Source organism: Drosophila kikkawai, chromosome 3L (assembly GCF_030179895.1).
Source record: "Drosophila kikkawai strain 14028-0561.14 chromosome 3L, DkikHiC1v2, whole genome shotgun sequence".
Classification (NCBI taxonomy): Eukaryota; Metazoa; Arthropoda; class Insecta; order Diptera; family Drosophilidae; genus Drosophila; species Drosophila kikkawai.
Window position 1 is genome coordinate 21,091,505 of NC_091730.1, and position 23,262 is coordinate 21,114,766.

General features: G+C 47.8%; 5 protein-coding genes across 7 annotated transcripts in view; 3 read left to right on the forward strand and 2 right to left on the reverse strand.

Moving 5' to 3' along the window:
- The window catches only part of rgn (regeneration), a 51,111-nt gene extending 46,971 nt beyond the window's left edge, over positions 1–4,140 (forward strand). Inside the window, exons 6-7 of one of the 2 annotated variants that reach the window (XM_017172928.3) lie at positions 75–323; positions 1,237–4,140. In XM_017172928.3, the coding sequence (XP_017028417.1) occupies positions 75–323; positions 1,237–2,923 (1,936 nt within the window). In that variant the 3' untranslated portion in view covers positions 2,924–4,140. The remainder of the gene's footprint in view (positions 1–74; positions 324–1,236) is intronic. The other variant, XM_017172929.3, reaches the window with a different exon arrangement.
- barc (RRM1_TatSF1_like and RRM2_TatSF1_like domain-containing protein barc) lies at positions 14–13,179 on the reverse strand. 2 transcript variants are annotated; one of them, XM_017172930.3, is made up of 7 exons: positions 13,038–13,179; positions 4,424–5,196; positions 4,168–4,370; positions 1,017–1,183; positions 775–961; positions 582–718; positions 14–519 (listed from the first exon to the last, which is right to left on the reverse strand). In XM_017172930.3, exons 2-7 carry the CDS (start codon positions 5,181–5,183, stop codon positions 339–341), a joined length of 1,635 nt encoding a protein of 544 aa, XP_017028419.1. In that variant the 5' UTR covers positions 5,184–5,196; positions 13,038–13,179; the 3' UTR covers positions 14–338. The 2 variants fall into 2 exon arrangements, with proteins under 2 accessions (XP_017028419.1, XP_017028420.1); XM_017172931.3 differs by having other exon boundaries at positions 4,424–5,212; positions 13,038–13,166.
- LOC108078836 (uncharacterized) lies at positions 7,818–13,187 on the forward strand. Its single transcript, XM_017172927.3, has 5 exons — positions 7,818–8,136; positions 9,239–9,466; positions 10,060–10,275; positions 10,351–12,987; positions 13,063–13,187. The coding sequence occupies exons 1-5, from the start codon at positions 7,998–8,000 to the stop codon at positions 13,185–13,187; spliced, it is 3,345 nt and encodes a 1,114-aa protein (XP_017028416.1). The 5' UTR covers positions 7,818–7,997.
- A 1,503-nt stretch (positions 13,188–14,690) lies between these two features.
- Positions 14,691–18,367, forward strand: Aef1 (Adult enhancer factor 1). The gene is given in 3 exon segments (XM_070284946.1): positions 14,691–14,820; positions 15,491–16,500; positions 16,568–18,367. Coding segments are annotated over 2 exon segments (1,413 nt in total). The 5' UTR covers positions 14,691–14,820; positions 15,491–15,680; the 3' UTR covers positions 17,161–18,367.
- Positions 18,368–19,061: 694 nt separating this feature from the next.
- On the reverse strand, positions 19,062–21,896 carry LOC108078819 (uncharacterized). The gene is made up of 3 exons (XM_017172903.3): positions 20,964–21,896; positions 20,229–20,897; positions 19,062–20,166 (listed from the first exon to the last, which is right to left on the reverse strand). The coding sequence occupies exons 1-3, from the start codon at positions 21,756–21,758 to the stop codon at positions 19,336–19,338; spliced, it is 2,295 nt and encodes a 764-aa protein (XP_017028392.1). The 5' UTR covers positions 21,759–21,896; the 3' UTR covers positions 19,062–19,335.
- Between the last annotated feature and the right edge of the window lie 1,366 nt (positions 21,897–23,262).

A 23,262-nucleotide genomic window follows, 5' to 3' on the forward strand; every position in this document is an offset into this window, starting at 1 on the left:
GTGACTCCGCCAATGCTCTTTCCTCTCTACCTTTATTTCCGTAGATTGATTTAACGCTTAAGCAACAATTCTAGCTATGTGCAACTTATCTCCAACAGCAACCCGCAGGACAATAACTGTGCCATCTACGACCCGAGCCTCAAGTACCGCTGGTCGGCGCGTCCCTGCTCGGATAAGTTGCGCTTCATCTGCCAGCACAAGATGCCGAAGGTGAGCGGCCCCAATCGCTACAAGATCTACAATCGATGGAACGCCACCTATCCGAACGAGCAGGCCAACGAGGTGGTCCTGGAGATCATCGATCCGCATGACAACGATCGCAGGTAGGTGAAGGGCATCTATGGGGTGGCATCGCCGGGCAACAGCTGGCTCTCTGGGGAGCTATCCTGGTCCTGGTCCCGGTCCTGATCCTGCTTTTGCTCTTCCTGAGGCTCTTCCTTCTTTTCGCTTTCTTCCACTTCCAAGAACTCGTCCCATTTGGAGAGACGCTCCTGCGCCTCCACAGCGGATTCATCGATTCTGTAAGAAGATGAAGAAGTTAAAAGTCGAATCTTTATAAGATCTATGTGGCCATGACTCACTTGTACTTGGTCTTGCCATCCCAAGACTCGGCGCTAAGCTGTCGCTTTCCGAAGAAACGGCCCTGCATCATTTGTATAACAACATCGGCCTCCTCCGGCGAGGACATGTTGATCTGGGCAACTCCCTCGGGGTGGCGCTGCAAAGAAATTTGTTAGAAATGCGGACACAACTTGTATTTGTTATACAACTCACATCGTAGATCACCACTTTGCGGACTATGCCGCACTTGCTGCACTCCTCGCGCAGATTGTTCTGATACTCCAGGATGAGTTCCACTTCCTTTTCAAACAGTTCCGGTGTAAAGAGGTTCTTGATGATGACAGTTTTCTCATTTTTGGAGCGTTCGCCACGCATTTTATCAGGACGCCAGTCGAATAATCTGGAAAGCGTCATTAATATTTATATTTTCTTTTAGTCCTTCGAAGGTCACTCACTTTTCCTTCATCTTTTGCAACTTCTCCTTGTCCTTCTTCTTCCGCTTGGGCTTCAGGGCAGGATTGTACTCGCCGCGCATTTGGAACTGAGCTCTCTGGACGCGAATCTTGTGACCGCGCAGATTGTACTCGTCCAGGATGTTCAGCGCCAGATTCACACTCTCCACCTGGAAAAACAATATAGAATGTTTAATTAACACATGTCTCTTCTCTTCTCCAGATACCATCGCCGCGTGAAGGCCGAGGGCAGCGACGAGGAAATGATTATACCTGCACGCCGGCGCAACAACAACAATCGCCGCAATAAGCAGCAGCGCAACCCGCAGAGGAACCGTCAGAACCAGAACCAGCACCCCAATGATGTGAACTACCAACCAGCACAGCAACGGAAGCGTCCGCGTCCCTCCACTGTTGCACCGCCGGTGGCTTCATCAGCCGCTAATCCCTCCAACGATGTGTTGAGCCCCGCGCCCACGCCTCAGCAAATGACGCAGTACGACCGAAAGCTGCAGCGCCAGCGGGAGCGCGAGCGTCGCCGCCAGCAGCGCAAGAGGGAGCGCCAGGCTCTCGTCCGGCAGCAGCGTCGCGAGAAGCAACGTCGCCAGCGGGAGGAGCAGCAGCGTCTCCAGCGGGAGGAACAGCAGCGCCTGCAGCGGGAAGAGCAGCAACGTATGCTGCGGGAGGAGCAGCAGCGTCGACAGGCGGAACAACTGGCTCAGGATGCGCCAAAATCGCAAGAGGTCGATGAACTACGCCAGCGCTCCAGCGAAGACAAGGGAAACACCAAGGAGGAGCAAGAAAAGAAGCTAAAGGAGGAGAAGGAAAAGCGGCGACAGGAGGAGCAGCATCAAGAGGAAGAGGCGCGGAAGCAGCAACACCACCAGCAACATCTGAAGGAACAGGAGCAGCAACTCCGCGAACTGAAGGCGAAGCAGCAGCGCGATCAACAGGATCGGGATTACCAGCAGCAACTTCGGAACCGGGAACTGGAAGTGCTAAAGCAGCACCAGGCCGAGGCGGAGCGCCAACGGGCCGCAGACGAGGAGGCCGAGAAACTCCGCCAGGAACGCATCCAGAAGCAGCGGGAGCTGGAGGCCAAGGAGCGACAAAAACTGGAGGAGGAACGCCGTAAGCAGCGCGAAGAGCAGGAGGCGCAGGATCGACTGAATGACGCCAAGCGGCAGGCCGAGGAGCAGCGACAGCGCGAGGAGTACGAGAAGCATCGGCAGCAGGCCAAGACGGATAGGGAGAGGCAGCTAGCCGAGGCGCGCGAGGCAAAACGCCGCGAAGAGCTGGAACTGCAGGAGACGCTGGAGCGCCAGGAGAAGGAACGTCAGGAGCAGATCCGACGCGAGCAAGAGGAAGAGGAGAAGCGCCAGGAGCTGAAGCGGCTGGAGGAAACGCGCATCTTCGAGGAGAAGGAGCTGAAGCGGCTGCACGAGGAAAACCAAAAGCGCGAGGAGCTACAGCGCCAGCGAGAACGGGAAATCGCGCAGCGCGAGGCACTCGAGAAGAAGCTGGCCGAAGAGGAGGCGCGCCTGGCTAAGGAGGTAAGCGCTGAGGAGCGTGAGGTGAAGCGGCGCCTGGAGGAGGATATCCGCCATGCGGAAGATGCGCGTCTGGCCAAGGAGGCCTTGGAGCGAGCCGCTGAAGAAGCCAAAGCCGCCGAGCAGAAGCGCCGCCTCGAGACGGCCAAGAAGCTGGCCGACGAAGAGGTCCAAGCCAAGCTGGAGAAGAAGCGGCAGGACTATGCCAACCGCATCTCGGCCCTGAGTCCCGAGGACCAGAAGAAGTTCATCGAGATGCGCAAGCGGCGCAAGCAGCTCAAGGAGCAGAAGGAGCGCGAGAACAGGGAGAAGAAGCTCAAGCGGATACAGCACGCCATGAGGCTCAACGATGACGAGTAGAGCGGTCCCAGCGCGGATCCCCCCGAGTCCGAACCCAACACTAACCAATAACTAACACACGAGACACATATCGATCAAATTGGTTCCGCATACGCACCGTTGCCCAGTCGACAACACACCTTTTCGATTGCTTTTCTTTGTGCTTGAAATGACGAAGAGAAACACACGCAAAGTATTATTTACCGGGAGAGATGAGATCAAGGATCATCGCTGCGCAGCTAATTATATTCGGTTAAAAGGGGAATCAGATTTCAGATTGCATTTCGAACGAGCGCAGGAAACCAGCCCAATCTCCAAGCACTTCGCTAAGCTCTAGTACTGTACAGTAAATATATTCACTATATATATAGGTCTAGGATATAGACACACACGATACACCAACGCACACACACACACCCCACACGGCAACCAGTCACGCACGTTTCCTTAATAACCGAACTAGAAGTTAGCCATCAATTTTAGAGAGAACCCACAAGCCCCGCGAACCGGGGGAACTTTTAACTCAAGCACACGGAACCAGAGAAGAAGGAAAGGAAAGAAGCTCCTCCACCAGGTCCTGCTCCTCCTCCCACTCCTACTCCTCCTCCTCCCACAACTCGTTTGCCTAAGCCAAGCAATACTTTACTAAGAATCTTTTTGGATAACATCATGGATGGTTTGGCCACTTTACTAACTTCTTAGGTTACAAAACTATACTTTACACACACATTTGTATATGTAATAACTAAAGTATGTTTAAATGTAAATTTTTATGTATTTTTTAATACCTCAACAACAACAACAAGAAAGAGAAAAGGAAGAGTGTCTAACCGCGAGGCGACTTTCAGTGCGTTCTTTGTCTCGTTCAAAGGAATGGAAATTGATAGATGGAAGGCCCAGGCGGTTGAGAACGATGAAATCGAAAAGAAAAAGCAATTTTATATAGCCAAGTAAAGCATTTTAATAATAGTAAACTAACCAATTTTAAATATTATCACCATACTCTGCAAAAACAAAACTGAAACACGGAGAAATGAATGCGAATAAACCTAAATAGTCAGCGAATCAGAGGAAGGGCAGCAACAGAAAATACGAAAACATATGATAAAATTACCATATAATATTTATGCAAGATTAAAACTAGTTAAGCCAGCAAACAACAGAAGTAAAGATACAAAAAATAAAGAAAAATAAAGTTTGAAACAAGAAAAAAAAACACAAAACAAAAAAAAAACCAAAGCAAATGTTGTTCTCATTTCACTCACCTTGATATAGTCACAGAGGCCGTCGCCCTTGATCTGGCCATCCTTCTCGGCGTACAGCTTCAGCTTAAACTTCTGGGTCTGGGGATCCCGCATGACCATGCCGCACTTGCCCATCAGTTCGGCAAACTCATCCATGGTGATGTCCAGGGGCAGATTCGAGACATACACCTTGGTGTTCTGCGTGGGATCCATATCGAACCATTCTGCAACAAAGTGTTCCTTGGCTATAATCCTTTAGATAAGTTTTAATACTTACTCGGAGGCTCTTGGATCTTCCGCTTGCCCGTTGGCGCTGCCGTTGTGGAGGCTTCACTATCCTTGGCCATGGCCGCCTCTGCCTCCGCCGTCATTCGCCTGAGTTCCTCCTCTTTTCTCTTGGCCTCGGCCGCTTCCTTTTCAGCCTTCTCTTTCTCGCCCGCCGAAGTGTTGTCAATGAATCCGTAGTTCATTTGATAGCGGGCCATAAAGTCATCGTCGATCTTGGGAAACCAGGCATTCTTGGCCGCATCCCAGAAGAACACGGCGCCATCCTTGTCGGTGTAAGTACGATCCCCATTCTCATCCACGCCATAGACCACATCCTGGTCCGGTCCTTGTTTTTGCTTGGGTAGCCACTTTTGCTGCTTTTCATCCCACTTGTAGTGCTCCGTCTCGGTTTCCTGTTGCTTCTTGGGCAGCCACTGTTGGGTTTTGGGGCACCACTTGTAGTGCTCGTTCTCGTAGGGATCTCCGCCTTCTTCGGCATCGTTTAGTGGTTGCCAGTTGTTTTGGCTGGTGCACCACTTGTACTTTTGCCTGGTGCTGGGATCCGTGTAGATGGCCCCGCCGTCCGGTGCATAGGTCATGTGCTCCTCGTAGGCGGCAAAGTCCTGGGAAGGAGTTTCATCCTTTGGCTTTGTTACCTCATTATTATCCGAGCTGGGAGCCTCCTCCACTTGCTGCTTGCTTTCCTCTGTCTCAGGTTTGGGATTGGGTTGCTCTTCGTGCTCCGACTTACTTTCACCTTCGTCGCTCATTTCGGGGGGGTTTCTGTAATTAAAGAAAGCTGAGAAGTAGACTACATTTGGTTTATTCCTTTCGTTTCCTTTCCTACGGCTACGTGGGCGTGACAATCGTCTAATTCCCAGCTAATTTCACATTTTTTCCCCTATTTTTGTTGGCTCCCAGGACAACAAATAATCACCACGTGAAGCAACCAAGACTAAATTGCAGGAACGTGCCCATATCGCTTGACATTGAAGAAAGCAATGGGAGGTAGTGGGCGGCTGCTCGGAATGGGGAGCTGGTAGTGGGCATTCCGAGAAGCCTCGCAGGAAAATAACAAGTTTTCCTTTTTGCACCTTTCGCCAGGCCTGGCCAGGTAAACAATTTACACAATGATTGCCATTTTCCCTCACCAAAACGAAGGTGAGGGTGTAAATGAATGTGTGTGTGTGTGTGTGTGGGTCAAGCTTTGAGGCAAGGTAATAAAATGAAATGAAAAGCGCACGCCACTTTCTGGGCGGTCCAAGAAAAGACCAACACACAAATCCCAAGAAAGCACACACACACACAACACACGGAGGGTAATTCGCTCTCTGAAGGTCAACTAATTTCGTTTATTTTTGGGTCCCGGGAATGGGGAACCCTTCTTGCCTCCCGGATCGATTGCTTTGAACCCGGGATTGCTGAGGAGGAGAGGAGCCCGCCGATGGCAGGTTCAATCAACCTTTGGCCCGTTAACTACCAATCCATAGTGGCCCAATAGATTTGTCAGCCTATTGACACATCGTCTGAGAGTTCCGGCAGCTGACCCGTGCCGGGGTTTTTTTAGTTGATCCGCCTCCTCCTTCACCTTACGTCATCCGGAACATCTTGACCCAATCGAACCGGAGTTCAATGGACTCCGGCTAATTGTCACGACGACTACAACGAGTCAAAGGCCACTAAAAATAGGCGCAAAAACCACAAAGAGCCAACGCTCGAGTTCAACGCTCAGCTCAGCAAGTGGGCAGCATTTGCATGAGCCAAGATTCGCCTTTTGCCAAGTCAGCGGCTGAGGGCGGAACCATCGGGGATTCCCCCTCTGGGTAAACTGGCACATGCAACAGCCCCGTAACCCGCATCCCGAAGAGCGGCAAAAGGCGAGACGAGGCGGCCAACAAGGCGCGCAATTGCAGTTTGCAGGCCAAACAACTTTGTTAGGGGATTCATAAATTACATAGACATTGGAGTACATGCTCGAAGGGCTCACGGCTCACGGCTCGGCTCTCACATGAATAACCCAACGAGCTGGCGCACATATTATATGGAAAGTTTAGACACCAAACTGAGGCCTGCTGGCAACCCATTGCAATGCAGAATAGAATACAAAAAGCCCAATAAAAGGAAAACAGAACGAATGCAGTCCTCGCAACAGTCGAGCTTCTTTAACTTGGCCTAAAGAAGGTAGAATTTTGTGAGAGTTGAAGTAAAGTTTTCACATATTAAAGATCCCGACTGGAAGTTCTTCAATCTATAAGTGAAAACGAGAGTTAAAAAGAAACCTAGAAGTTATCATTATTACAAGTTTAAAAACCAGTAAAAATATTCTTAAAGGAGGGAAAATCTGTACTATTTTAATAAAAGAAAATATATAAATTATACCGATTGTTCTCCCCTTAAGTTTACTCTTAATTTTACACCAGATCCCTGCCACGCGTGGCTATTATTCTCTCTCCAGTGTCCGGTCTCTGGACACCTTTGGCCTTTCCCAGTCGACGGACAACGCATTTATTGCATAAGTAAGTACGGGAATCCAATGAAAGACCTTCTTCGGATGTTAACAGAAATCCATTAATTGTGGCAAATTGTCTGCGAAAGTCCGCAAATGTGGAGAGACTTGACTTGCGGCAACTAGGCCCCGTTTTTATGACGGCGCCGCCATAAAAATCGTTATCCAATTTCGGCTAAGCTGCGACCAAAAGTCAGAGGGGAGGGCCCAAAACGAATTAATTAACTTTTCAGAAAAAATGCCGCGAATATATTCGGCTGGACACTCCGTTCTATGCAAATGTCAACAGGTCGGGGAGGGGGGAATGAAAGGGAAAATGGAAAAGCAACCCAGTTCCCCAGTCACATATATAATAATGTTATTTTTAACGTGGCCGCTCGTATTCCGGACTCCGTATTCCGAGAGATTTGCAAACATTACTCACAAAATGCCATAAATACCAAAGAGAGTGGGAAAAGCCAAAAAAAAGAAAATGGGGGAAAAAAAAAAAGAAAAACCCGAATTCCCATACTCGCTCTTTGGCGCACGGAATAACTTAACTCGGGAAAATCGTGGCCGGAGGAGTAGGGTGACTCACTCTTGGCCGGGAACTCACTCACTCGTAGCATACTTATAAGGGCCGGCTCTCAAATGGCCCAATATTGATGGCACCCCCACTGCTGTGGGTCGTGCCCGAGCCCCGACTGTGTGTGTGTGTGAGCTAGAGTCGTGGCTAGTGGCCAGCTAGCTAGTCCTAGTCCTAGCTAGACCTAGTCCTCGCTGACCAGTACGCGCTGAATCGTCCGACTGACCGCAAGTGCCGGCCAACTAGCTCTCGCTTTCTCTCTCGTCCAGCCGCATTTCCGCCTCGGGAATCGGGAATCCGCAGCCCGGAGCACGCAACTCCAAATGGCTTTGTTGTGTACCAATAAGTGTGTGCGGCGCCCGGGGGCACCGATAGACATTTGAACTGCAGCCGGCGAATAAAAATAAGCCAAAACGCACTCCTAATACTAAAATCAATAATAAAGTTTTACACAAATCCGTCGTATATATAATTTAAATTCAAGTAAAAAAGAGACCAGACAGTGACCCCATCATGGACATTCCTAGCAGCGGAGCCATATTTACCCTGGGCAAATCCCATCTGGCGGAGAATACGCAGAGCTACTTCTACATCAAGAACGATCCGGTGAAGCGCCTGATATCCGGTCCCCATCAGAGCGCTGTCATTTGTGGTAACTACTACATGACCCCAATCCGCCGACGTCCAATCCCCACCGAAGCTCCACCGGTCAAGTGGCCAAGTCAAAGTTGGTTGTCTGTGCCCGCTGCCGCCGGTGCTGCATTGCATGTTTGGTGCAATTTCCTTTAAATAATAATAAGCTGAACGCCCGGGGGTACTTTCACTTTCTTCTGTTGGCCCAGTCTTGCTACTTTTCGTTCATTGAATTACTAAATTACGTCTACAAAGCCCGGCTTTCGCAACCGGACAAATTGCTGACCAGGATTAGGTGTATTTGCAGGGGTGGTTTAAATATTTAAGCCCGAAAACTACACTTGAAAAGATATAAATTGGTATAAGATCAAGTTTTAAATTAAATTTCAATAGGAATTGAATAGGAAATGTTTAAATCAACTAAATATAAATAAAGGATTAATTCTAGGGCTCTTTTTAGCACTCAAACACACCTTAATAAGATGTTTTAATATATAGGTATACTTCCGAGAGCAATAAACATAATAACTTAGCTTTAGTGACTAGCTCAGCAAGATCAACTCACTATTAATTAATTAACAGCCCATTGGTATCTATTAATAAATAATTTAATTATTTTACCGTGTAGTAGTACACATTTGTCCCACATTTAACCCCGCATTACATAAGCTTAAAATCCGCGCTAGACTGAGGCGAGCTGACCACCAAGCACTTCAAATCACGGCAACATCGACAACTAATGGGGTCAGACGCGGCGTAAAAATACCTGAAATATGGAGCAAACTCACGAAAGAAAACCCCCAAATATTAAACCGAAACCGAATCAAATTCCGAGACCGAAACTGAACCTAGAACACCGAGGCGGCAATCGTAATTGAGGCGTTAACTTCTGCGGGGGAGCAGTTAAACAGTTGAGCGATTGAGGGATTGGGGGAATGGGGAATTGAGGGAAGGGCCCACACACTCGCACACATTCTCCAATCAATAAAAGTCAAGAAAAGGGAACAACCCCCCCACAAACATAATAAAACAAAACAAAAACAGAAATAAAAACAAAAGCCGTCGAAAGGCAGAAAGGAAAGCCAAAAGCAAATGTCAAACCGCGCTCTTATCAATTACAGAATCTGGCCGGCTATTTGTTTGGGGCGAGAACCACTACGGCCAGCTCGGGATTGGTGGCCATGGAGGAGCCTCCGGCAGCAGGAAGGGTGCCAGCAACAGCAACAACAACAACAGCGCCAGCAATGGGGACATTGTGACCAAGCCCACCTGCGTGAAGGCCTTGAAAACACTGGGATTAAAGATTTGCGACGCCGCCTTCGGCAACAACTGGGCCGTGATGCTGACACGTGAGTGAATCAACAAATAGCAGTCCTGAAGGAAGTTGGTTAACTTAGGAGAGAAATGTGCCACTAAAGGAATTGGCCCCAACAGAAAGTTTGAGTTGCTGCAAAAGTTTGTCAATGCCAGCAATTTGGTAATTGAATTGCAGGCTTACTTCAGTTAGCTCCAACTCCTATTATTTTCCGTTAAGGAAGCATAATTTTGAGCATATTTAGAGCCTATGACATATGTATTTAGACAAGGCTTTAATATATATATTTAATATTAGTATTGCAGACTTATTAGCTGGAAAAGATCCAGGCAATTTTACTCTACCGATAGAACTTACTAAGAAGTATCTATGTACAAGGTTTGTTAGATTGTTTAAATAATAAAGATTATAGACAGTTTAAAGACAAACGTAAACATTAATATTCTAGAATATAAAGAAAGTTTAAAGTTTTCTTTGTGTGGCTATGGCAAGCTTTTTGGGTTTGATTTTTAGCATTGAAAGTAGTTACATTTGAAGAAAACTAGATGGGAAAACTTTATATATGTACATAATAGTAATTTTCTCTGATTAATTAAAAAATAAATAAGAAAACCACCATCTCCGCAGATTCCAATGAGATCTTCTTTACGGGTCGCAACATTTTCCCCGAAGACACCCATGTGGCCCAGCACTTCACCACCGCACTGGTGGAGCAGCAGACCTGTGCTATTATCCGAAAGCCGTTTCGATTGGAGGAATTCGACGATTACCTGTCCAAGAGCGAGGAGACGGACAACTTCATGGCAGTTCAGGCGGGAAACGAGCACTTTGCCGTGCTAACCAGTAAGTAGTAGAGAAAGGAGACAGAAATGCAGTACAGATAAGTTAATCCCAAATACTAAAATCCCTTTTGAAAAGGCACCGGACGGCTTATTGGCTGCGGGTCAAATGCCCGTCAGCAGCTGGGCGAACTTGAGGCAGACTACGATGGACATCCGGTAGAGATTCGTCTGGATGCAAAGGTACAGCAGTTTGCCTGTGGACCGGAGTCCACGCTTGTCCTGACCGCCAGCGGAAACCTTTTCCTCACTGGCCACCTCAATGAGTTCGTCTTTCCGCGCTTCACTGAGCTGCAGAAGAACCTGCCGCCCACGGAGCAGATTATCTTTATGCACATATCCAAGACCAGCGAGGTGTATATCGTGACCAATGCAGGCAGCATCTACCGAAGCTTTGAATCCGTGCGGAATAAGAGCCTGGTCTTCCAGCGCTTCTATGACTACGACAGCGAGGAGAACGGTCCGATTTGGAAGCTCCTCAAGGGCTTCTCCTTCTATGCGGTTCTCAGCAAGGCGAACAAGTTCTTCACCACATTCTCGGAGAGCGGCCATCACTTGAAGACCTTCCGCGAGATCTCCAAGTTCAAGAACCTCCGACTACTGGACATCGCAGTCGGGGATCAGCACATACTCGTGCAGGGCATACCAAGATCCTCGATGTCATCGGCTACGGTTAGCGGCTCAGCGGACCCACATCGCTATACGAGCCGCAGCTTCGCCCTGCAGCCGCCAGATGCGAATGGAAACGAGGAGCACGTTAGGTCCCACAGTGGCAGGAGTCTGACCAAGCAAAAGGGAGTGGAGGAGGCCGAGGAGCGATCGATGGCAGCCACTGTGGGGGGCTTGGCAGCCGCAGCCGGTGCTGGTACAGCGGCAGCCATGGAGGCAGTGAAGCATTTAAGCAAAGAGGAGGATGCAAACGAAAAAGAAGAGAAATCTGAGTCCCAGGATACAAATGCAAATGTAGACAGCGAAGAGTCTAAGGCCAAGGAACTCGAAGAAGTTAACGGAAATGAGGACAGAAAAAGCAGTCCTTTAAAAGAGATAAAAAATCAAATGGAGGATCAATCAGCAATAACTTCTGGAAATAAGAAACAAGAAATGGAAGATTCCATAACTGATGAGCAAAAGGAAAAGGAGGATCACCCAACAAACAAAGGTCAGCTGAAAATTGAGTCAATGGAGCCCACAGCACCGTTAGAATCACCAATAAATGAAATGGCAACCAAGGAAGTAGCTGGTAAAACCATGGATTCTCCCTTGAAGGCATCACCAGCTAAGCAATCTCCTATAAAACCCATGAATTCCCTGCAGAAAATGCCCACGCCCCCGTCACACACACCCACGCCCCCGAAATCCCCAACGGAATCTTTAAGATCCAACAAATCCGCGCATTCGATGCATTCAGTAAATCCTCAAGAGTCGATGGTGACGGCGGCGGGTGCTGGCAGCCAGGAGAAGCTACTGCGTCCTCGAACACCATATCCCGAGAGCAGCGATTCCAGCACACCGCAAACGATCAAGAAGACACCTATACGGAATTTCTCGTACGAGGCGGCCATGGATCACGATCATTTGGATCGCACCTCGCCGGAGCTGGTGGACAGCTTGGAGACAGTGGCCGAGGTGCCTGCGGCAACTATTCAGGTCAACACTCCAACGCCGCCCACAGAAGAGGACGAGCAGCTGGCCGTGGAGATAACCACGACCAATGACTCAAAGGACAGCAGCAAGGTGATCAACGAGATTCGCTTCATCAACAACGGCGTGGATGTCACGGCCAAGGTGGAGGAACAAATGCCGGACACACCGCACGAGAGCTCGCTAGAGGACCTGGAATCGGATGGCGAGCAGATGCTGCACCACGTGGAGGAGCAGGTGGACAAAATCGTAACAAACACAGAAGAGGCGGCGGCCAAGGCCGGGGAAGAAGCGATGGATGCCATGGACTCCACGCGCAGCTCCATCCAGACAGCGGTTAGAAAGGCGGCGTACGGCGCCAAGGATGCCATGGAGGCTGCCGGCGAACGAATGGCCACCGGAGCTCGAGGCGCAGTAGGTGCCGTGGGCGGGGCTGTGGGTGCCGCAGGAAAAGGTGCCCAGCGGATGGCCAGCGATGCCATGCACGCCGTGGAGCAGGCGGGCAGCAATGCCATGCACGCCGTGGAGCAGGCGGGCAGCAATGCTGCCAAGGCAGCGTCCGACACAAAGGACTCCATGGGCAGGGCTATGGATTCGGTGACCAGCAAAATTTCTAGCGAGGTCCTGGGCGCCAAGGAGAATATCTCGTCGTTGTTTCAGATTAAAGCGGCCCGTGAGGCCGATCCGCAAACCACACCAGTTTCAACGCCGGACGTGTCCTCGAAAGAGGGGGCACCCAAGACGACAACCACGTTGGGATCCGGCGAAGAGGATGAGCGAACCACAGCCTCCGTGAACTCGATACACAATTCAACAGGGAATGGCAACGGGAACGGAAACATCTTCGAGCCGAGCAATCCCTTTGAGCCTTCGAGCAATCCCTACGAAGATCCCCTCGACGCGGTGGTGGAGCGCAGCAAAAAGGCAATGCAGGACGACATTCGGGCTATGCAGATGCGCGCCAACTCCCACGTGCAGGCGGTCGTTCAGCAAAAGGAGGAGGATGCCAAGGGCTTCATGCAACAGATGATGGACAGGCTCTCGTGCCGCAACGAAAAGGCGGTCAGAATCGAAGGTAATCATTAGGCAGTTTACATTGTAGCAATTCCCGTAAAAGAGACTCACCTGAATCAACTCTTTTCGCCAACAGATGAAACGCGTCCGCCGGCTGCGCTGCACAACAAGAACACAAACAAGGTGAACAGCGAGCTGAGTTTAAGCAATGGACATGGCGACCAGCCGCAGGCGTCGTCGCGGGTCTGCACGATTTTATAAAACAAGCACTAACCGCGCCAGCACTTTTTTAAGCAATTGCATTTGATTTTAAAGTACAATTTACCAAGAATAATAAACAATAAAGCAAATAAGTTCTGCACCGGGCAGTATGACCGTATTTGGGCGGGTTAAAAATACTGGAGGTAGAGAAACATCGATAGAACACCGATGCATCGATGTTTTAACAATTTTTGGAATCATCGATGATACATCGATGTTTTACTTTCATATATCGAAAAAGATCGATGTTTCTCCACCTGTAAAAAATACCACATGCAAAATTAAAACATTCACAGGTGAATGGCATAACTGGAACCAGTTCACATGCCAAAAATTAATTCAAGATGAATTTTAGAAACATCGATCATTTAAAAAAAATTAAAAAAATTAGTAAATATTTATGTCAATTGGTTAATAACATTTTTTTTAAGCAAACAAAGAACTGTCTTTTTTTTAACTATCCCAAGCTAAGCTTAATCAATTTTTGATAGGTAAATCTGTTTCGATCTGGTTTCAACATGGTTTTAATTTCTATTTAAATTTCTATGTAAACTTTTTTTAAACTATAAATTGATATATATTTCTTAAATTACAACCCGAAAAATCCTTCAAAGAGCAAAACTTTCGCAGCTATTCACGACCGCGAAGCGTGACACGATACTTGGGAGCAAGTAACAGGTCCCCCAAATATCGCCCATCTCCAATTTGCACCAGTTCAGTTCGCGTCTATTTTGTACGCGAAACAGTAAAAAAAAAAAAAAGAAATATTTGTACTATTTTTCTAACATTTATACGCTTTTTATAAATGAACAACCAGCCGCGGATAATGCTGTGAGGCCCCCTTTTCGATCAGCGATAGCGAAGCGCGAGCACCGTTCCCGATTACCAAACCCCAAAGCGAATCGAATGCGGAAAATGATGTAAAACGGGGGGAAATCTAAGCCAAAGGCCCCACACAGCACAGCCACAAAATGGAAAGGTAGGTCAATGTGTGGGCGCCGAGAGGTGTGCGCGTTTGTGCATGCCAGCCACCAAATACAAACCCAAATGGAGCCCGGAGTTTGGAGGATTTTTTAAGGGCCCTGTGGAAAACATTGATCATTTTGATGGGGCCACCGAGCTCCAAAAATTAAAAGTCTCCTAACCTCAAAAGAGCTTTTACACTGAGAGTACGCGACTGTGTGTGTGCGCGTGTGAGTGCATGTGTGTGCTGCCCTGGTGTCTGTGTGTGCGACTGAAAGTGGTTGTGGCTCGTGGGCCAAAGGGGCGAGTGGCGGAGCAAAGGCAACGTGTTAGTGGAAAAACTGCTTTTGAAAAAGGGAAAATTTTTCACCAAAAGCCCGCCCAAAATTAGTGAGATTGCAATCCAAAGAAAGTCCTGGTGTGGCCTGTCGTCTACTAGCGTTTCGTGTTGGTCAGCACGGCGGGATTTCGATCAAGTTGCTAGGAAAACACATGTAATTTGCGAGAAAGTAACACGCTGTCAGTTCCACTAAAAAAAAAAACCAAGAGAGATACCTGAGCGCTCAAGGGTGTATGTGTTTGTGTGTGTGTGTGTAAGCACAGTGCAAGCTCGCTACGGTGAACAAGTTAAAGTTAAAACTTATTCTCTCAAGAGTGTCATTTAGGAAAGGTGATTTTAAACTGTCATAAATAATTCCTACAGTAATTTCAGGCTTTCATATAGAGCAAGATTTTTTGTGGGCGCTGGTGGGCGTGGCCGAGATTGCATATGACCGATATCTGTATCACAGCTATAATAATATTGTCATCAAATTTGGTAGCTCGAGCTCTACGAAGGCGGTCGAAGCTAAATCGAATCGCCTGGTGCCTCCATCACCCTTTGCGGTACACCTATTGAGTTAGTTATTATTTACAAAGCTTAATCAAGCTATTTTCCGCTGCTGTCGAGTGTCCACTGTGGATAAAGGGCAGGTAACCTGTCCGAGCGGACGTAAAAACCAAAAGCGCTTGAAAATATTTCACATGCATTTTGAAGAGCGCCCGCCGCCTATTTATTTTGATTTTAAAAATGCATAATCGGAATGCTCCATAATTTATGCCCTTGGGAAAACACCCAAAATGTCAGAAAAAAAATAATTCTGGCGGGGATTGGCGCAGATAGAAAGAGGGAGAGAGGCACAAGTTGGGGAAGTGTGTCAGCTATTGAATAATTTAGATTTATAATTTCGCAGTTAGGTATTTTTTGTGTGTCTGGGAATTCCTCACATATTTTTGCATACCAAAAGGCCAGGCCGCCACTCTTTACTAAAACCCAATCTCCGATCCAATCTCCATTCCAGGCACTAGCAGCAACAACACCAACAGTGAAGCGATGACCATGTCGTGGCATTTGTGAAGCATCGATCTTAGTTCGTTAGCCAGCTTTCTGTTCAAGTCACAGGCGGTGATCCAGTTTACCCGCCACCAGAAGATTCAGCACCAAATCCAAGTCCAAATCCAACCCCCTTACCCGATCCCAGCGAGCAGTTCATGATGCATATCAAGAGCCTGCCCCATGCCCATGCCGCTGCCACGGCGATGAGCAGTAACTGCGACATCGTCATTGTGGCCACCCAGCCCCAAACTACCATTGCTAACAATAATAACAATGATACGGTCACCCAGGCCACGCATCCCAGCCACATGGCAGCAGCGGCGGCGTCAGTGCAACAGCAGCAGCAACAGCAGCAGCATCACCAGCAGCAACAGCAGCAGCAGCCCAGTGGACCGCCGTCTGCACCACCGCCGCCGCCGACGGAACTGGCCTTGCCCTTCCAGATGCACCTGAGCGGGATCTCGGCGGAGGCGCATAGCGCCGCTCAAGCAGCGGCCATGGCAGCTGCCCAGGCAGCGGCGGCCCAGGCGGCAGCGGCCGAGCAGCAGCAGCCAGCGCCACAGCCACAGTCGCAACCGCCGCATCTGGCTCATCTGACCTCGCACAGTCCGACAATGTCCAGCGATCACTATCTGGGCACCAACGGGCATGGCGAGCATTCCGGCGAGGGTGGGCCTGGTAGCAATGGCAATGCCGGCGGAGGAGGCGGAGGACCCCGCGAGCTGGAGAAACCCTTCCACTGTACCGTGTGCGATCGTCGCTTCCGGCAGCTGAGCACACTGACCAACCACGTGAAGATCCACACTGGCGAGAAGCCCTACAAATGCAACGTTTGTGATAAGACCTTCCGTCAATCGTCGACGCTGACGAACCATCTGAAGATCCATACGGGCGAGAAGCCCTACAACTGCAACTACTGTCCTAAGCATTTCCGTCAGCTGAGCACCCTGGCCAATCACGTGAAGATCCACACGGGTGAGTAGTTGACTGGGGTCAGCCGCAGATTATCTTCCATCTTGCACATCTCTCCTTTTTATGGCAGGTGAAAAGCCCTTCGAGTGCGTCATCTGCAAGAAGCAGTTCCGTCAGTCCAGCACGCTCAACAACCACATAAAGATCCATGTGATGGACAAGGTCTACGTTCCTGTCAAGATCAAAACGGAGGAGGAGGAGGGGTGACTGGGACGGATGGCGTTGGCGGCACACCACCATCAGCACCAGCAGCAGCAGCAGCACCATCACCAGCAGCAGCCTCCGCCTCCGCCCAGCAGTGTTGTCCTGTCAGGACACCACCACCACCAGCAACATCAACAGCAACCGCACCAGCACCACCAGCAGCAGCCTCCGCCACCGTCCCAACAGCAGCCACAGCAGCAGCACCTGCAGGACGGCTCGCCGCACCACCAACACCACTTTAATGTGGCCGCTCTTGGGGATTTGTCCGGTGCAATGCAGCTAGGCACGGTGACAGCGGACGGCAGCTTTGTGACCATGGGCGGTGTGGTGGTGGGCCGCATCCAGCATACGCGCGAGGAGCTGCAGCAGCTGGGAGTGATCAAGGTCGAATCGCCATCGAATGGCGTGACGACAGCCACAACGTCAGCGGCTGCGGCGTCGACGCAGCGCGAGGGATGAGTCGATGAGCTGCTCCTCGAGTACATGCTCAAGGAGGAGACTGTGGATGAGGATGAGGAGGAGGAGGAGGATGTGGAGCAGCAGCAGGAGGAGGATCCTGAGCAAGAGGAGCAGCAATCATCGATCCGAAAGTGAGCCAGGTTTTGGTGTGTACGCTTACGTTGTTGTTAGTTGTTTAATTGTAGCGAAACATTGTTGTTGTTGTTAAGGTTTAAATGTGTGACGTAAGAACTTACCAAGATGAATGTATAGCAAACGCTTCAAAAGTAGCTAACCGAAACCAAGCAACCAATCCAGAGCACCCAGAGAGAGCTCCCGCATAGCCGCAAGACAGAAGTCCCTAAAGTCTAAGCTAAAACTAGAACCCCGCAGCAAAAAGACCTCTCAACAGAAATAGAATAAAGCACACTCTCTCCTACTCACTTAAAAGTAATCCTAACCGTTAACTGTAACTAGGAGCAACTCTAGATGAAAACTAAAAATTGCTTAAAAAAAAAAACAAGGAAATACTTAACACAAGATAAGCTAAAAGTCATTGCGTGTAAGTTGAGATGAACGAACGAAGGCGGACAGGCTGAGCTTCACAAAGTGGCAAATACGTTTCAAATTTTAAATTTGTTAATCCAACACTCACTTTTAAACTGTTTTTATTAGACCTTTAACGTTTAAGGGCAATTGTTTTACACACTCGCTGACTTAGTCAGGCGGTGGCCGATTCTTGTGAGGCGATTTTTACCGAGCTTGGGGGCCTACACAAATTCAATTTGTTTTAACGGAAATTCCTAGCTTAATTATTTAATTGCAAAGAAAATTCTAATAGTCGGTAAGCGTGGTCGAAAATAACCTAATTTCGTAGTCCCTAAAGAGCCATAGTTTTAAAAGAGCAGCGTTTTGTTAATTTTAATTGATTTTAGTCCTGGTAGTTTTAATTTCTACATCCTGGCATCGATTGGAGCACCCACACAAGGCCCTTGTCTAATATTAGTTAATGAAGTAAACGCAAACTAATTAATTCTTAATTAATTACGACCATAAGTTCTGTACAAAAAACGCCCAACTCCAATTTGTATATGTATAAAGACCGAGATAGAGAGCGAGGAGAGCGGCGTAGGCGAAGTTAAGAAAAGAGTTTAACTAAATTGTAAAAACAAAAACAAGAAATCCTTTTTAAAAAGATGAAAATAATATATTTTCTAAAAATACAAAACTGCGACTTTTTATGATAAACAATAGCAATACACACACATGAATTCAAGTAATTTTGTGGACAGATCTTCTTGGTTTTATAAGGTCTTTGATCCTACATATGTTACCCTTGGTTCCCCCGACTGACTATATATCGTGACTATACCCTTTCAGATCCTCTTTAAATACATTTAAAACCTGCAGCAGGGGCTCTCCGTCTCCTGCCTCAAGTTCCTAGAGATTTTAAAGCGCAACAAAAACGAAAACGAAACGAAAACTCTTAAATGTATACGAATCAATTGCAAAGCCGGGAAGAGAACGAAAACCCTAGCCTATATGGAATAAACAATAATAAATAAATGTTGATAAATGTGTAGTGTTAACGAATTGAAAGCCAGACAGCCCACATCCCAATATCCTGGCAGAGCATCCCTCTGAGGAACCATTAATTGCACACAGCTTCCCCTCCTTCCAATTCCTACCTTCCCTCTCCCTCTCCCACGCCTGCGCCTATTATATACATTACAAACATAAGTGACGTAGTGAGATTAGCATTTAAGAGCCTAATTATAATGATTAGTTGGAATGTGTAAAATGTAAAACCGCAAAGAATTTAGACATACAATGAACAAAGACAAGAATCGTTAGGCAAATGGAAAGCTGCAAAGGCAAAAACAAACAAGCAAAAAAGTGCTTAAAAACAAAACGCGATAATATTGTATAATTATACACATATATACATATATATTTATTAATGTATGTACAAGCGTAGTAGCTGTATTTATATATGTAAATGTGTACGTAATTGTGTATTTAGTTACCGCATAAATATATATATATATTTGCAACGGAGAAATACAGAAACGAAAACAATGGCAAAATAATGCATCTTATTCAAAACGATACCGCTGAGCGCTTCCTTCAATGAACTCTGAATAACTTAAACATGATTTGAACTTTCGTGAGCTTAATGTATACAAGTATGATAGCCTAGGATGCCTCCGATTCGTTGGCAGACGTAGTCCCTGGTTGTGGCATGGGCTCATCGTCGCCCAGGAAGGCGTTCAGATAGCTCAGCCAATCGGACACATCGATCCCCTCTTCGTTCTGCACCTCGTTCTGCAGCAGGCGGCGGAGGTAGCGCAATTGACGCACATCCTCGCCATAGCGCACGCACATCTTGGCCGTATTGATCCTGGCGATCGGTAGATTAACCTTAGGCCGGCCTATAATCACCTTGGTGTCCATGCGCTTCTTCCAGGTGTGCACCTCCTCCTCCATTTCGTCCAGCATGAACACCTTGCCCGTGTCGCCGGTTATCACGCCCACCGGCGTGGCGAGCGGACTGCTGGTCCGCGTCTGAATTGGCTGCACCTGCCTTTTGTTTTTCAGGCACTTCCAGAAGCCTGCGAGGTTCAGCCAGGCGTCGTAGTCCTTTAGCGCATTGAGCAGCAACTTGAGGTAATCCTCCCGCGACAATTGTTCGTCGTCCTCTTCGATTTCGCTCTTGGGCTTGTACTTCACCCACTGGCGAGCGGTGAACTCGTCGCAAACCTTCTCCGGACCGAAGGGCAGCTTTTTGGGAAAGTAGAACAGCTGCAGAAAGTGATCTGTGAACTCGTAGCGCAGATAGGGCTGAGCCAGCTGCGGAATGGTCTTCAGGTATGTGCTGATGTGCTTGGGATTCTTTGACTTGAAAATCTTGAAGAATTCAGCGATCAGCAGGCGGGTCTGGGGGCCCAGATGCGGAAATATCGCCTTGTTATCCTCATACTTCAGTTCCGCCGTGTTGCTAGCTTCCACAGCGAGGACTATTAGGCGCTGGGGGAAGTAGATTAACCATTATTTAATGTATTTCTAACTGGTTGCTCACCAGCTCTCACCTGGAGAATCCTTTGTCTTTCCGGATACATGGACTTGGACGCCGCCAGTCCGTACAATCGCATCACCTGACGAACGATGTCGGTAAGCCGTGTGCTGGCCGTCATTTCAAAGACGATCGATACAAACGGCTTGGTGTCCTCCTGAAAGAACTCGGACTCCGCCTGGCGCAGGCGATTGTGGTCCAGCCACAAAAGAAACTCCATTTCCAGGATCCAGGTGAGTATGTTAAGCACGTCGCACAGTCTGGCCAGGCGCACCGAAGCCGACATCCTCTTGAAGTCGTCCAGGCAGAGCTTGCCACTCAGCCAGTCGTACTGATGGACGTGACGCAGGAACACCGTCTCCTGCGACATGTTGGCGTCCTCCTCTTCGGAGTAATTGAAAACGAACTTCTCGTAGAACTTTGTGTTTTCGCGGATGTCCTCGTCGCTACACTGAGCCAGGTTCTCCTCAAGGAGATCCAAATAGAACTTTAGTTTCTGGGGTGTTGAATTATCCGTGCGCTTTTCCCGCCCCGCGGGCTTTGCGACGCCCAGGAAGTTGAGGTAGTAGGGACGCAGAGCCGTCCAGCAGGGCGGAAAGGCATCGATCAGGAGGAAGAAGGTGCGTATCAGCTTGTTGTAGGTGTCGCCCAGCTCCTTGACGCTCATGTCCTTGGCTATGAGTATCTGAAAGGAGAGTTAATCCAATTATTGCAGTGCACTAAAGCAACAGGGGTAGCCAGCCTCCCTTACCATGGTCATGTCTAAGAGCCGTTCGAAGATCCGGTCGCCAGGATAGACACACTGCAGCACCATCATCTCCAAGATGTCCAGGAAGGTGTCGTAGTGCTGACCATTCAGCGTAGTCCTCAGTGCCTGAGTGGCTGTGAAGCTGGGGGCGTCTGGCAGAATGGAGTTGCGGTGCTTGTCCACACACTGGCCGGTGTTGTGCAAACACTTGGGCACACAGGCGCCAGGCAGGCGGTCCTCGCTGCTCAAGTACAAATTAGAGATCAAGATACGCAGGTTCAGCTTCCAGTTTAGCTTCTGCGGTGGCGCTTGCGGGGGTGCCGGTCGCTCCTTGGTCTTCCTGCGGCGCGCCTGCTTTGTTGGTTCCGACTCTTTGGCATCCGATTTGGCTGAGACCATTTCCACATCCGAATCGGTCAAGGTACTTTTCGTCTCAGGAACTCTGCTGTCGGTCTTACGGCGACCCGTCTTATGGAGTTCCGTATCCGTACTGTCCTTTCCACGCCTCTTCCTGTCTGCGCTGGCTCTACTATGGGGCTCCGACTCCACGCTGGTCGGCCTGGCATCATCCCCAGATTCATGGTGAAAGGGAACCGTCTCCACGCTGTCCCGGCGAAAGGGAATCGTCTCCACGCTGTCCGACTTACCCAATAACGGTAAATTGGATTCCTTGAATTCCGTATCGGATTCGTGCACTTCCATTTCTACGTCCGAGGAGAAGAGCTCTCGTTTGGCCAGTTCGTTTAAGTCGAGATCCTTGTCGCTCTTGAGCGGTGTGTCGTCGTTGGTCGTCGACATTTCGTCGCCTCAAAATTAAACGAAGATAAAAGGCGCAATTTGCGTATTTTAGCCGGAATTTTGATGTTGAAAAGCAGCTGGCTTAAAACCGATATTTTCTACTATCGATTTTCGATTTTTTTTACGGATAAAATATCGGACTACGAATAAAACATTACGAAAATGTATAACATCGTAAAAAAAATCGTACAAATTTGTTTACACCGATCACAAAATCAAAATATTTGAAAATTACTTATTTTAAAAAGGTTTCGAATAACACCACTCATTCCACGATCCCATGAGAACAATCGAATATCAATCAATTTATCGATAAAGGATAAGGCTTACCAACACTTGGCGGTTGGATTTAAATTTGAAATTAACATTTAAAAATGTTACTTTTATTAGAAAAATGTTATACGATTTATTTTTCTACATTGGTTATTTTAATCCATGTATCATAAGCATTTAATGTTAGGTATTTAAATATTAAATGATTAATTTACTCAAAATCTAGTCCGTTTTGGCTTTCAAGTACTTTAAAATGAATATAATCAAATTCTCATTTAAAAGCCATTCAAAACTATTTCAAGAAACGGTAAAAAATGTCAAAATAAATATATATATTAATTTGCATAAATTACAGTTGCTGCCCGAAAAATAAACCCACGCATTAATATCATTTCGGACGCAAAAACGGACGCCTGACCGTGTCACTTGCACAACTAGACGACGGCGCACTTGGCAAAAACTCCAAATTTAGAATTTAAATATAGCAATTAAGCTGATTTATGCAGCCCCGTCCGCATGTTACAATAATTGCCGCTAACAACTCGAGTCTCCAAATCCGCGCAACTTGGTGGGAACCGAAGAGAATCGTGGCGCCGTTGCGGTTCGTATGCAAATGTGTGCGCTGAAAAATTGGACAACAAAAATTGAGGCAACTTTTTAAGTCGTACATTTTCTAAAAAAAAAACCGATCCCCAAATCTAGTGCATGATTAAAGGTGTATTTTTTCGGCAGTCCACCTGTTTGGTATTTGGCTTTTTGACTCCCCTACGTGTTAGCCGCGTTAATGAATTACCTTAAATGTCAATTACCAGTGGCTTTTATCGCTGTATCTCAATAAACGCCAATTATAATTGCTGCTCTCTCACACAGACCGACCGACTGACTGCCTGAAGGATTGTCTATGTAATTAACGACGTTTGTTTAACTGCCGCTGGATAATTGCAATCTTTAGGCGAAGTGCAATCAATCGATTTACAGATGTTTCTGCCCAACTTGAACCTGCCCGCGTGCATGTGAAATTGAGTTATTGGAAATTTGATTTATATATATTATTTACATATGTAAATAGGCCTGAGGGTAGGCGGTTCTTCGCGCCGATGGAAATTGTCTGTTGTTGGTGGCTAGGGTGCAGCCAAATTAAATTCCCGGCTAATCGCTGACATTTCTGGGGCAGAGCTGCAATTATAAAGGTGCGACTTCAGAAAAGGGAAATACGCATAACATAAAATTA

Coding starts and splice junctions, on each gene's coding strand:
- LOC108078819 (XM_017172903.3), bottom strand. CDS start 21,758: ATGTCGACGACCAACGACGACACACCGCTCAAGAGCGACAAGGATCTC. Junction 20,898..20,963: donor GGCTCTTAGACATGACCATG/GTAAGGGAGGCT, acceptor CTCTCCTTTCAG/ATACTCATAGCCAAGGACAT. Junction 20,167..20,228: donor AAAGACAAAGGATTCTCCAG/GTGAGAGCTGGT, acceptor TACTTCCCCCAG/CGCCTAATAGTCCTCGCTGT.
- barc (XM_017172930.3), bottom strand. CDS start 5,183: ATGAGCGACGAAGGTGAAAGTAAGTCGGAGCACGAAGAGCAACCCAAT. Junction 1,184..4,167: donor GCCTCTGTGACTATATCAAG/GTGAGTGAAATG, acceptor TTGTTTTTCCAG/GTGGAGAGTGTGAATCTGGC. Junction 520..581: donor GATGGCAAGACCAAGTACAA/GTGAGTCATGGC, acceptor ATCTTCTTACAG/AATCGATGAATCCGCTGTGG.
- LOC108078836 (XM_017172927.3), top strand. CDS start 7,998: ATGGACATTCCTAGCAGCGGAGCCATATTTACCCTGGGCAAATCCCAT. Junction 9,467..10,059: donor CTGGGCCGTGATGCTGACAC/GTGAGTGAATCA, acceptor CCATCTCCGCAG/ATTCCAATGAGATCTTCTTT. Junction 12,988..13,062: donor AAAGGCGGTCAGAATCGAAG/GTAATCATTAGG, acceptor TTTCGCCAACAG/ATGAAACGCGTCCGCCGGCT.